At 40.4% G+C, this 13,209-nt stretch overlaps 1 protein-coding gene across 3 annotated transcripts in view; it reads left to right on the plus strand.

Moving 5' to 3' along the window:
• The window catches only part of macrod2 (mono-ADP ribosylhydrolase 2), a 361,160-nt gene that overhangs the window by 141,745 nt on the left and 206,206 nt on the right, over window positions 1-13,209 (plus strand). For all 3 annotated transcript variants that reach the window (XM_026353614.1, XM_026353615.1, XM_026353616.1), the window contains exon 5: window positions 7,770-7,886. In XM_026353614.1, coding sequence (XP_026209399.1) covers window positions 7,770-7,886 — 117 coding nt within the window. The remainder of the gene's footprint in view (window positions 1-7,769; window positions 7,887-13,209) is intronic.

Consider the following 13,209-nt stretch of genomic DNA (forward strand, 5'->3'; position numbering starts at 1 on the left):
TAAAGCTTGCTATTCAGATTGCTCAATAATTACATGCATTTGTCTAGCCCTGTCTACTGTTGTGGCTTCTTAAAACAGTGTATGCATTGCACAAAGTGGTTCTGTTCCAACTCTTACCTCTAGCCAGGAAAAGCCATCCTTTACCATCCTGCAGCAGGCTCTCTTGGGTGCCTCAAAGATGAACTTTGTGCAGGGAGGTAATTTATGATGAAATTGGCCAGGATCTGCTCTGAGGGTTGTGTTTTCTCAGCATTAGTGTGTCCCTTATTAACCTAACTTATCAAAGTAGGCAATTTCTTCAGGAGGCGACATTTAATTATGTCTGGATGAAAACGAGTGTGTGTTCTATTGATTCCAAATAGTCCCTCATGTGAGGATAGCCAGCCATTTGTTTTATGGGACAAACAGTGTGTCTGACAAAAACAGATTCCTAATATTAATATCACGCTAAAAACACACTAAAAACATAGACTCAATGAAGAAGCAATGGTGGAAAAAGCAGCTCTCCTTTAATGTGTGGGTTATGTGCTGGGTACAGTACACTTTGCACCAGAGATGTATGGCTATGGTTAACCTCCCCTATGAAAGCACTTTGATGTCTGAATTTCCTAAAGGGAAAAATGAAGTGCATGTCATGTTTGTTCTTGTTAGCAATGTTTTCAAGTTCAGAAATGTGTTGATTCCTCCCATAAACCTAAAGAACCAACGGAAAAGTGTTTCTTTTAATAAGAAATTTAACGTATTGGAAAAAAATACAAGAAATACAAGATTGAGAAGAAGCAGCTTTTATTCCCATTCCACGTGACATCACATTTAAAAGAAGGTTTAACTTTCTAAGGTTACTCTGAAAGCAGGGAACACACCGATGCACATGTGCGTACTTCAACACATACACACACGCTGCACTTCAGATTGATTTTGCTGGAGGAAAAAGATCTAAGAGTCTCTCATACCACACTGGCACTACTTCTTCACTCCTCCTCTTTCCTGTGGCAGTAATAGTAAAGCTGGAGTGCCAAAGGTAATCTAACCTAGGAGACGAGGCGATAATAGCCACATTGACAGAGTGCTTGTTTGTAATAAGAGACTGGATGAGGAGTCAAAGGTGAAAAATGAGTGTGATATTGAAGGAGGGAAAGAAAGCTGTAAGAGGAGGTTTGTGTTTATCTGTGATTATTAGGGCATCTCACACCCATCAATGAAAGAAGGATTTAGGACCTGGGATGAGTAGTAGAAGACACAAATTATGAATTTCCATCAGGCAGGATATAAGGATACCACTCTGTGAGCAGCTGTGATCACAGTCTGTGATATTCCATCTGTGTTTCAAAATGACAGGATCGGTGTCTTGAAAGATGTTGCTTACAGTGGTCCCTTGACGATATGCTGTTTTTTTTTTTTTTTGCACTGTTTTGCTGGTCACTTGTATAACATCAGTACAGCTCAGTACATGGACTTGCTTGCATGTCCAGTTGGCCTGTACAGTTTCCCCATGCTGTGAGGAAATAAAGCTGTGCCATGCAAACTACAAAAGAGTGCAGGAAACCTCACTGGGCAGCTTGTCACACCTAATTTGGGTAATCATTTGTTGATCTGATCAACACAATACAATTTGTCTGCAGAGTTTAAAGTGAAACTCTAAATTGTTCCTGTAGAGTAAAAATCTATGCACATGTTTCAGGGTTAGATTGATTGTTTAAAAAAAGGTCCCGATTATTTGTTACACATTTACGAAAGCACCTTTATTTGATAGCTTTAGTGCAGCCAACCTGCCTGGAGCTGCTGTTAAGCACAAGAATAACAGAAGCCCTGTTATGTAAAGAATGCAGACAGTGTACTTCAGGTTTTCTAATGGACAGAGAGGCTCCGCTACCTCAGACAGGGAATCCTGCAACAAGGCAGAGCGGTTAAAACAACATCTATAAACGTGAAGGCCGGGGCCGTCACTGTTGTCACAGGGAGTTCAGCACAGCTGGGGTTTGGCACCGAGTTGTCCACAGCTGTCAGGCTCCAGGTTTCCAACGACAGTGTCACATGAGCTGAGGTAACATAGCCTGGCATTCTTTTACGGCTCTGGGAAAAGTGTGAAGAGTGTTTTTACATTATTATGAAGTAGAAGTGGATCAGGAGGTAAAGTGGTCATCCACTAATTGTGCAGTTGGTGGTTTAATTCCTGGCTCCTTCTGTTGAATTGTCAACAACAAATTGCCCCTGGTGAGTTAGGTCAGCTGCGTAACACTGCTATATGTGTGTGAGTGAGTGTGTGTGTGTGTGATTGTATGAATGAGAAGCAGTGCAAAGTGCTTTGAGTACCAGTAAGGTAGAAAAGTGCATATCTAAGTGCAGACCACTTAACTCTAGCCCCTACACCTCAAATCCAATCACTATTTTGAGTTGCACTGACCATTATTCTTATGACTTGTAATTGTAATTCATTTACTCAAATAAATCTGTTTACCATGAGCTGAGTGCTACGTGGCCTAATTTTAGCGTCTCACATTGTTTCTTCGCCACAGACCAGCTCGCTAGTTGTTGGAGTTAGACACATTCAAAGCTGGTACAGTCCTCTGCCGTTGACAGCTGATGCTTGTTCATTGAGCAGCTGAACATTTAGGGTCTCTCTCTGGTTTAGGGCTCCTCAGTAGAGGCTTCTCTGTGTGTCGTCAAACTGAACTTCATGCCACACACACCCAGATTTCTAAATGAAACTCAAACTACTATGCTATTGATATATTACATTATAATAGTCAGGTCTGAAACAGGTTCCTCTACGCCATGTCAGAGAAAACATTTGTTGGCATATTTGTCAACTTGGACTGAAGTGTAACAATAATAACAGGGTTTTGACTCTGTCGCGGTGGAACCTGTGATTGTTGTGTCATCTATTCTGGTTCCTACTTACTGTAGATGGCAGTGTCAGGGGAATTGTGAGTCATGTAATCCTGAGGCATTTTATGTCACTTTGGAGAGTAACATCTGTGCCTGTCTGCCTGGCATTCTATTAGTCGAAATCCCCTGTTTACCTGGGTATTATAGGTAAAATGGAGATTATTATCCCTTTCGTGGGAACTTGGTTACAGCTAGCGTTGGCTCCTGTTGCATCCAAAATTGCCGTGATTAGGACACATAATCCAGTACCACAAGGGAATAACCACAATGGCTTGAACATATTCCACCTGACATTTACTTCAGCCCGATCTCTGATTGGCACTTGATTAGCAACTAATCCATGTCATTATCTCCTTCAGTGAAATTAGTTGAGTAGAAAATGGTGTCGTAAATCACAGAGGTGGGATTGTGGAGAGGCTTTGATCAGCGTACAGCTCTGAAAGTGCTGTGAGGAGAAAGGAAATATGTTGTTGCCATGGATACTACAAAAAAAAGAAATAGGCGGGAGGGAATATATGGCTTAATAGTTTCAGGGATGTGTTTAGTTTTGTGTTGAAAGCGCAACTCTCAGTGTGAGAGAGTATTGATAAAAGTTTTGGTTCCCATTGCTCGAGCTGCCCACAACAAGTGTTGGTGTTGAGATGTCAGTGGATCAGCAGGTAATGCCACACAGCCGCGTAGAGTAGGGTAAAGTTTAGACCGGTCCTGATACGAACGCCTGTCCGCTCCCCTCTGTTAGATTATAGACTGATATTCAGACGCCATGTGCTGCCAGGTAGAATTCAGCTCTCCCTCCCTCCCTCCCTCCCTCCTGCCCACCCGATGCCGCCTCCTCTGGCTCCAGTCCTGAACCTAACCCTCAGAGGAGCAGAAAATAATTAGGAGAGAAAATTGCAGCTGACACTATTTCTGAAAAGCAGGGTATTGTAATGAGAGCAGAGCAGGTATTCATCGTGTCTGAGGGACCGATTGAAAGCCCTTGGTTTTCGGGCTGCATGGGAGAAGCCCGGGGAGAGTAAGCAGAGCTTTGCTGAGTCTCTTAATGCATGTGGGAACGGAGCCTTGAGAGGACGAGACAGAGGTGTCTTCAACAATGGCAGGAGCCAAGGTTACAGCTGAGTAACTAATTCAAACTGCTCGAGACTGACACACACGCACACACATACACACACTTGTCTCCTTTGTCTCTCTCAATATGTCTCTCCCTCTGTCTCTTGCTCTCTTCTTGTTCCCATTATGAGTTCAGAGGGATGCCGTCCAGCCACCACTCACAGTTATCTTCATTAGCTGTGCAGACTTGCTGGAGTGGATGCTCAGGGAAGCGTTCTCTGAGCAAGGCACTCGGAGAAGATGAATAAATGTTTTGTCCCACATAGGCCCAGCCTAAAGCAGTGGCAGGCTGCAAGGAGAGATAGATGAGGTATTAAGTGTGATATTTTTCAACTGGGGTTGAGGAAGCCCAGTAGTGGGGTGGACAGAAGCAGATGCTGCTCCCTGAATATTAAGCCTGTTAAACGAAATGTCCTCCATAAAGAAGTCTTAACACAGGAGTTGAAATATTGCACCAGGCACCCCTGATTGTGCATCACACAGCGAAGCTGAGCACATCATCCTAGAGCTTCTGCTTGACACGTGACTCAGGCTGAAAACAGGAAGATAAGAGAGAGGCGGCTTTGATCACCTTTCACTACTGGGATACAGATGCATTGAATATGATTAGTTTGCCTAAGTATAATGGAGTAGACCCACAGTCATTCAGAAGTCATTTTGAAACTACTTCAACACATGCAGCAATACGCGACGACAAGACTTCATTAAACAAATGAAATGTATTTACGACAAGGCTAGACTGTAGCTGAATAATTTCAGCTTCAGCATTTTCATGTCCTAATCAAATCACATTTACAGATGATCATAATTAAATAAGAAACTTGTGGATTTTTACTGTTTGTGGCTGTTGAAACTGCGATGTTTTGTTGTGAACAACAAGACTTGTCCTCTTTTCTGAAATGGATGTAAACGCCATTCTTAGTTAATGAGAATCTGACGCTGCCTTTGTAATGATGCAGGCATCCATAATGTAGAAATCTGCTGGGAACAATGCTGAAATCCCACTTAAATGAGAAAATAAATTGATGGACAAATTGCATGTGGGTCATATCTCCACTTACGGGAACTTAGATCCGCTTTTAGTTGCTAAATTACAGACACAGAAAAATACATTCATAGTCAAGTTTTGACGGCCTCACAATTCATTCTGCCATTGAATGTGAATTTACTTCTCCTTCTCTATTCTTCCCTACCCCACTTTATATCTCTTTCTCAAATACACAGAAAAAGACACGCATATTACCCATGATGCATTTCTTGTGCGCCACCCATTTTGTGAAGCAGTCTAAGTAAAGCAGGTAAATTAAATCTGTAGCGGCAGCACCCAGGATTCTGGCAATCAGCCAGATCAGTTCAGCATCTTCTTCTCTATTTATGGGCACTGTGAACACATTTGCAGGCTTGTAGGGACTCTCTGATGCTAGAAGCACAGTAACACACTCAGCGGCATCGGAGCTTCACACTCACAGTAGCTTATGCAATCAGCAAGCAGGAGGAGCGGTGAAATGGAAGCTGAAACTATTATCTACAATCTCATTCTTCAGCTACTGAGATGAAACACAGACTTTATGCTTTCGCTTTCTGGGTTCCCAAGGTGCTCATAGGTAAGAGATCAGCCGTGCCTTGTAGTGATGAGAGAAAATGTCTGGGGAGGATGAACTCCTGCAGGAAGACTGCAAACTGGAGGAACTTTTTTCCCCCTACACCGGCTACATACACAGACTATATATGACCACACGTAGGTCATAGTTTACTTTGCACCTGTTCTAGTAAAGATATTTTTCCTTCTCATGAAATTTATCTCCTGCCAGAATTCAAGTTGTGACAAAACAATACAAATACAGCTTTATTGATCAGTCTGCAAAGATACATCTGCTTTAAATGGTAATCACATACACCTGTACTCCAATTGCTTTTAATGCACAGATTATATTATTGTGCATATATTATGCAAAGATTTTGGATAAAAACAGCAGGATATCTATGAAAGATTATTTTAATGTTAATCTTCCAGCCCTACTAGACGTTAATAATCGAATACTGTAGGAATGGAGATTATATTGTCTGCCTTGTCACTGATATGATACAGATGCAGCATCAGGTGAGCACATTTAAGTGCTGCAATAAACACAATGACTTCAGGTTTTGTTCTGTGGATGAGCAGCATTATATGCCCGTAAATAACAAGCATGCCTATAGTCCCTGAGCTTCCTTTTCAGCCTGTGCGTTTAGCAGTTCATGCAGGATGTTAAGAAGCAATTATGATGCAAAAAGTGTGGCTCGTAATAACGGACAATCTTGTTTGTACAGTGGATATTATAAAATAAATAAATAAATAAAAATTCCAAAGCCTACAACCAGCACTACATCTGCTCTGTGTTGTGCTAAGTAGCTTTCACTGTCACCAGAGCGATCCCTCCTCATATCCCCGTCACTGTCGGACTCATGTTACTTTTTCGAAAAGCCATCAAGATTCGTCTCTGTCAGCTGCCTGTCCCTCAGTCCATTAAAGATGATTGATAGAGCTAGAAAATCTTCCGCCCAGCTGTTGTCGTTGACTCATCCCTGAGAAATTGAAAGGAGCTCAGAAAAGGACCATCCCTCATCAAAAGACCTTTTGTCTGTGTTGATGATGTGAAGCAAAGTACATTCTTGAAGATAGCGTATAGCTAATCTCCAGCCTTTTTTTTTTCTACAGTTTTCCCCTTGCTCTGTATGTGAATAATTATTACTTTACAGATGAAGATGGTGATTAGTCACATTTGTTCTTTTATCAGGAATTGAGAAATAATAATTCAGATTTCACATGTGTGCCTCTCTCGGTTCTCTTATTTCTTTATCTGCTCAGAATACAAAATCTTTATTATTCCCACTCAGCCGTTTTAGCTTTGATGGATGACACGAGGCTGAAGCTTGTTCTCACCATTAGACAAGTGTTTACATAGAGAAACCAAAGAAGGGATACGTTGCTTTGTCCGACTGCTGCCGTTCCTCCCCCTGGCTCCGTTATCTTCTAATGCCTTGTGAGGATTTTTACAGGACAACTTGAGAAGGATTTTATGATGTTTCACTGTGATTGATAACATGCTCTTGGAGGGATGTCAGGCTTTCAGAGACGGATAATGTGGATTTCTATCTCTCTGCCTTCTTGTGTAAGACGTGCCATCAATCAAGTGTATCGCGGCCTTAACCTGGTAAAATTAAAACCTTAGGGGGTGGGGGGCCTAGGGTAGAACCAGGACACACACATCAACAGGGAGCACGACAGAATCAGAACGCAGATCCACATCATAACAAGCTCACCACAGAGAACAGACAGATATAAGATTCCCACCACAGGGCAGAAAATACAGTTAATGATCTGACTGTATATCGCTGTTGACAGTGGAGAGGGATTACAGGAAGAACAGTCTCATTTTCACTGTGTGTGGAGGCGTTATTAGATCCAAGCCCAGCTAATTTCATTTCTAAGCTCGTCAATATTTACCAGCAACAGGCGCAGAATACTATGGCAGACCCAGTGTCCCTACAGAGCGGAGACACCGACCTATGAAGATAATTTGAGAATGTGGATTTCAGTAACCAGAGTCTAACGTATTCTCTTTTTGTTTCGTCATCTTCCTGTTCCTGTAAATGGTTGTTTGTTTTGACATGAGAAATCCCACTAACTACTGATTAGCCCGACTGGTTTGAGATATGTGTGTGCGCCTGGTTTGGTGTGTTTCTCCTCAGGTAGGCCTCACTTCTCTTTGTACCTCTGTTTGTTTCAGTTGATGGCTGCATACACAAAGCGGCGGGGTCCTGTCTCTATGATGAGTGTCACTCACTAAATGGCTGTGAAACCGGCAATGCCAAGATCACCTGCGGCTATGATCTCCCTGCAAGATGTGAGTATTAGTAATTAATGTAATCTTTTTTGTTTGCTCCGCAACATACGCGTCGGTGCCTTGCAGGGAAATTCTCTAATCAGAGCTGCTGCCGTCGAGGGCTGCATCACCTGACAGTTAGTGAACATTAAGATTTAGTGGTAAACATACAACTGTGAAACATTGTACAATCTCACATTAATCAATATTGTTATATAAAGTAGCCTAATTTATTCAAACCTAAAGCTCTCAAAGCAGCTGGTGGACAGCACTGACACTGCACTGATGCAGAAAATCAGTGGTAATGAAAAAAAAAAAAAAATTATTTTCTCTCAGATGTTTGCAATGGATTGTGCGATCCATTAATGCACACGTGGCGCATTTTCAATTGAGGCCACAGCTCCTGTGAAGTATGCACATACGCGGCCGCGGCCATTAATGTCCCATTTAAAAACAAGTGGCATGCTTTTAATGCCGAAAAATAAAAACACTTTAATCATAATTTATTAGTTTTGAAAATCTCATTTGTAATAATTGGGGAGTTGTTATTTGGTGGATAATTATTATGATTGGTGCGTGTTGGCTGTGTGGCTGGATGGGAGTGTCATCTGCACACAAACAAAGACATTAAGGGAGCTATTAGTTGCTTAATTTGATAGATTTTTATTTTTTTATCCCTGATTTTTTCTATTAATGGATCACATAACTCTTAATGTCACACCAAAACTGCTTGGAACAGGCATGTTACTGTCTTCTTTTTGTCTCTGTTGTGGATGTAATGTTTTGTAATCAGATAACAGAAAGTTTGCTTTGCATGTGTATGTATGTCACCTCCTCTCCCCCCTCAACAACTTTTAGAATATAAATTCCCAGGCTTACTTCTCAAGTTTGTCACAATATTCTTTCCACATGAACTTAAAATGGAAAACATGATGGGATGGGAGAAATGTCACTTGGTGTAATTCGGTCGAGACAAACGTCCCAACAGTCCTAACCTAACCCTGAAGGATTTCCATGAGACAGCCAAGAGAAGACATTGAGGCCCAGATGAAATTAGGTTGTGTTAATATGGTATGTCGTAAAGATGTCAAACAAATGGAGCAGATAAACTGTGAGTCAGTCTTGTGGGCAGCCAGTTCAAGTGTCTGCACAGCCAAAACAGGGTGCACCATGACAATTTAATAACCTAAAATGTCACCTGGGAGCAATCACATTGCCACAGGGTACTGTTATTGTAATTATCTCTGGGCAAAACACCTTCTCTGTGCTGATAACTTGTTATAGATTGTGTAGTTCTTTACTGGGAACAGTCAGTTCTTTTGCGAACGTGATGTTATTTCATATTGGCGCTATCTTTACTCACAGCCAGTATCATCTTCTTATCTTCCCACTCTGATCACTGTCATCATCAGCATTGTCTGTCTCATCTGTGCTTGGAAACTGACAGCCGCTTGACTTTTCTTTGCGAGCGTTCGGCACTGACAAGAGATCTCGCTCATTTCCAAAGTCTATCTACTGTTTAGATTGAGTTATTTTTCCATTAATTTCCGTCTCTGTCTTATTTGTTACACCTACACGCGCATTATAAAGCTGCCGTGACTGCAAACAACAATTTATTTAGTTTATAAAATCTCAAGTAATAGTCTGTCCACCCCCTTACCACTGAACAAAGTAAACAAATAAGAACAACAACAACACACAATTTTCACAATTTAGAATCTCCCTAAATTCTGGGATGTTACATGTAGGCGTAGCAAGAAAGGTTAAAAGGTGGCAGTGAAATGCCAATGTTTATTAGATTAATTGAAAGTTAATGTTATGCTAATGGTACTCTTCAGGATAATGCTAAATGCATAAAATGATTAAAATTGGCATTTAACTAATTTTTAAATTTGTTTAATCAAATTATTAACTTCAACAAACAGCCCCATGTCATTCAGAGTGGATGGATCATCATGGTAATTTACAGAGGTGGGTGGTGAAGCTATTCAAAATTATATGTTATATTTATAATAAGCAATTAAAAAGCTAAATAGCAGCTTTTCTACTCATAAATACGAAGTGAATATGCTTTGAAAAATTCACTGTCTTGTTGATGAGCGGCATGTAGATTTGTTTGTGGAGTTTTCGTATTCCATTGCCCTGTCTTTCAAAAGAGTTAGACTGAAATATTGTTATGGTCATAGATGTTTGGATAAATAAGTAGTTGTTGGTGCTTTTGCAGATAGATTTCTTTAGGCTGTCTGCCATCAAATGCAAAGACATAAATAAATAACTATCAGACATATCAAATGTTTGTAAGTATAGTGTGCTATAAAACTTAAATAACTTTATTTTCTAAAGATATTTTTACATTACTTTTACATGTATCTGTAAAATTGAATGCATTTGTGTCTGCAGGCATCAACAGTATGTGCACATGTAGACACAGATTCTTATTGCATGCAGAATTGCTTGTGCTGACGCATATCTGCAGATGGTGGCTCGTCTACGCTTCCAAGAGTGAGAAGAACACTGACAGATGGACCATTTACCGTTTGCATCTTGGCAAAACCCAATTATTTCCAACATGGGTATTCTCTTCCAGTTCTGCCTGAACATTAGGCTGCTTTTCACAATTTTCTATAAACACATAAATCTCTCCGAGAATAACACTCTTCTTTTGGGACCTCCCACTCTGGAATCATATAATAAGGGAAATAAGGAAGTTTAAACCCAGAATAATGCAGAACAAACTGTAAATCACTTTGCTTTTAATTAAATTTTAGGGATTTAGGTTTGGCTTCATGCTGCATTTCCAGCAGTCATCTGCAGCAGCGATCTTATGACTTTGCCAACAGTGCATGGAAATAAGCCATCCATCATACTATGAATTCAGCCATTTGTCTTGATCTTACTCCATTTTTGGAGTCTTAAGTGTTATTTGAAGATTACACCCACATTGGATTGTGTTTCATTCAACAAAGGATTATGCTGGTCAATTTGGTTATTTTTGTAATAAATGGAGGAATTGCAATTTAAGTCTAATACTCTAAGCAATAAAACACTTCCTTGTGTGCTGGAAACTACTTACTGCCCACAGGGAGAAGAGAAGTTGATCAGAGTTTGCCTTGTTTGGAGATTTGATGTGCTGAGGCAATGGAAAATGATTGGGATAACCTACTCCAACCGAGTCTCTCTTTTTTTAATCCTCAGGACAAGAAAATTGCTCTCCATTACATCCCACTGAGCAGTTTAGGCTGTGAATCCCAGTGGCAAATGAGCCTTTCTTTTAAGAGGGCCAAGCACATGTGGGACTGATTATTATGGGGTTGGCCTAGGATTATTAATCAATGACAGTAATTACCCACCTACCATAGCAGAAAGACTCAAAAAACTGTCTGTTATATCAATCTGACAAGGAAATTGCCTATTTGCCCCCATGTTGGACAAGTTACTCATCTGTTCATAGATTAATGATCAGGTGAAAATACGATGTCAAGCGAAACAAGGGAAGTCACACATTTATGACTATAACACTGGAGGATGGTGTTGTAAGGTTTTTCCTAACCGTTCCTTTATTGGTCTTGGTATTTACTTGACAAAAGTGCTCTTCAGTTGTTTGCCCTGACCAACTTAATTGTATTTTGTAAATCAAAGCAATTTTAAAGTGTGGTGCCTTCAGCTCTCTCACTTTTTAATATTTTGAACTGAGGATAATAATTCTTGGAGTTTTGCAAGTGGAATGTTTTCCTATTCTTGCTGGATACAAGACTTAAGCTCCTCAACAGTCTGTGGTCATTACTGCCACTACTGTTCCTGCAGCAGGCTTAGCCATAGGCATTAAAATAGGTTTTCCATCAAAGAAGTTTTCTGCAGTTGTTAAGTGCCATTGTGAGCATTTGCTAGACCATTTTTATTTTAATAAAGTGCTTTGGTAGTGCATTCTGATGAGATGAAATGAATGCGTTGTTTGAATAGGGTTAGGCCTGCATAATGTGATGCCTTTGGTGACAGTGTGAGAGTGAAGAGTAGTGTTCTCTTTGTGCCATCGTTTCTGTTCTATGTTTTTAAGCCAGGCGTTAAAGAAAATGTAATAAACCTGGACAGTGGTACACAGGATGTGAATAGTGGGATCCATGGGTGGACTAGCAAAAAGCAGCCAGATACAGCTGTCTAATAGCCCAAATGTAACGTCAAATTTGAAGTGTATCGATTAATTGAATATTAATGAACAAAAACGCAGTTTGTGTACAGCACACTTACGTGCATAGAAGAATTGAGCCATAAACTGTGTGCTCTACCACTGAGCTGCATCCTTACAAAAAACACTGCATGTGTGTTTTCCCAGGTAAAGCTGAGGCATACAACAGGTACTCCTATTCATTTGCATGGCCTGAACAGAACCTGAGCCTTTGATTACAGGATGACTGCATTAACCATTTTGCCCCACAAAACCCCCTAAAAATCAATAAAGTGACTTCTTAAATCTGGGGTTGAACCAGGGACCTTTAGGTCTTTAGCCTAACACTCTCCCAGCTAAGCTATTTTGGCACAAATACAGGTTAGGTTAGATGCTGAGGTAGAACAAATTTATGAACATGAACAGTAATAATTGGCATTTGTATGCTTGAGTTTTTGTTTACTGTACACACTATTTGCTGTGTGACAAGTTGTTGTTGTAATTAAAATGTGTGACACATCTGCAGATGATCTCCAGCGACGGAGCTCTCCATTAGCGTGGTCTGAATCTTATCTTTATTATTCTGGTCCACAGTTCCACACTAATAACGTTTAGCAAAGACCTTGCGGGTTAATCTGCACTTGCACATTTCAGCCCCTGCTGTCACAGTGGACCTAGAAGTTATTCAGAGTTCAAACTAAAGGCCTGCTTGAGAAAGTTAATGTCCCAGAGGAACTTCAGATAGACGTCGGGTGTTTTCACTCTCCAGTTTTATTTGAAATCTTTTACCCAGTTTTGTTTTCCTCCCTAGGGCTACTTTAGATTGACAGTTCAAAACGCTTGTACTGTTTATTGTTTTGCTTCTCTCCCCCTTACCCATTATTCCTTGAGAACTAAGTATATGCTTTAAATAATAAATCATATCAGGATACAAGAAAGGAGGGCCAATAATTTAGTTTTGTCATGTCACTGTCATAACAGTGGCCTCTTTCCATTTGAATCCTTGTTAATTATGTGAATTCTTTTCGGAGCTTCAAACAAACACCTTTTGTGAAAGAACCGAACTATACTTTCACATCAGTGTCTTCATATGGTGTGTAATGCAGTTTAATCTCATTGAGCAAAAAACCAGTTATTTCTAAAATGTTCAGGGATTCATGTGGAACTGCTTTTCACTTATCT

The sequence above is a fragment of the Anabas testudineus genome, chromosome 15 (assembly GCF_900324465.2).
Source record: "Anabas testudineus chromosome 15, fAnaTes1.2, whole genome shotgun sequence".
In the NCBI taxonomy this organism is placed as follows: Eukaryota; Metazoa; Chordata; class Actinopteri; order Anabantiformes; family Anabantidae; genus Anabas; species Anabas testudineus.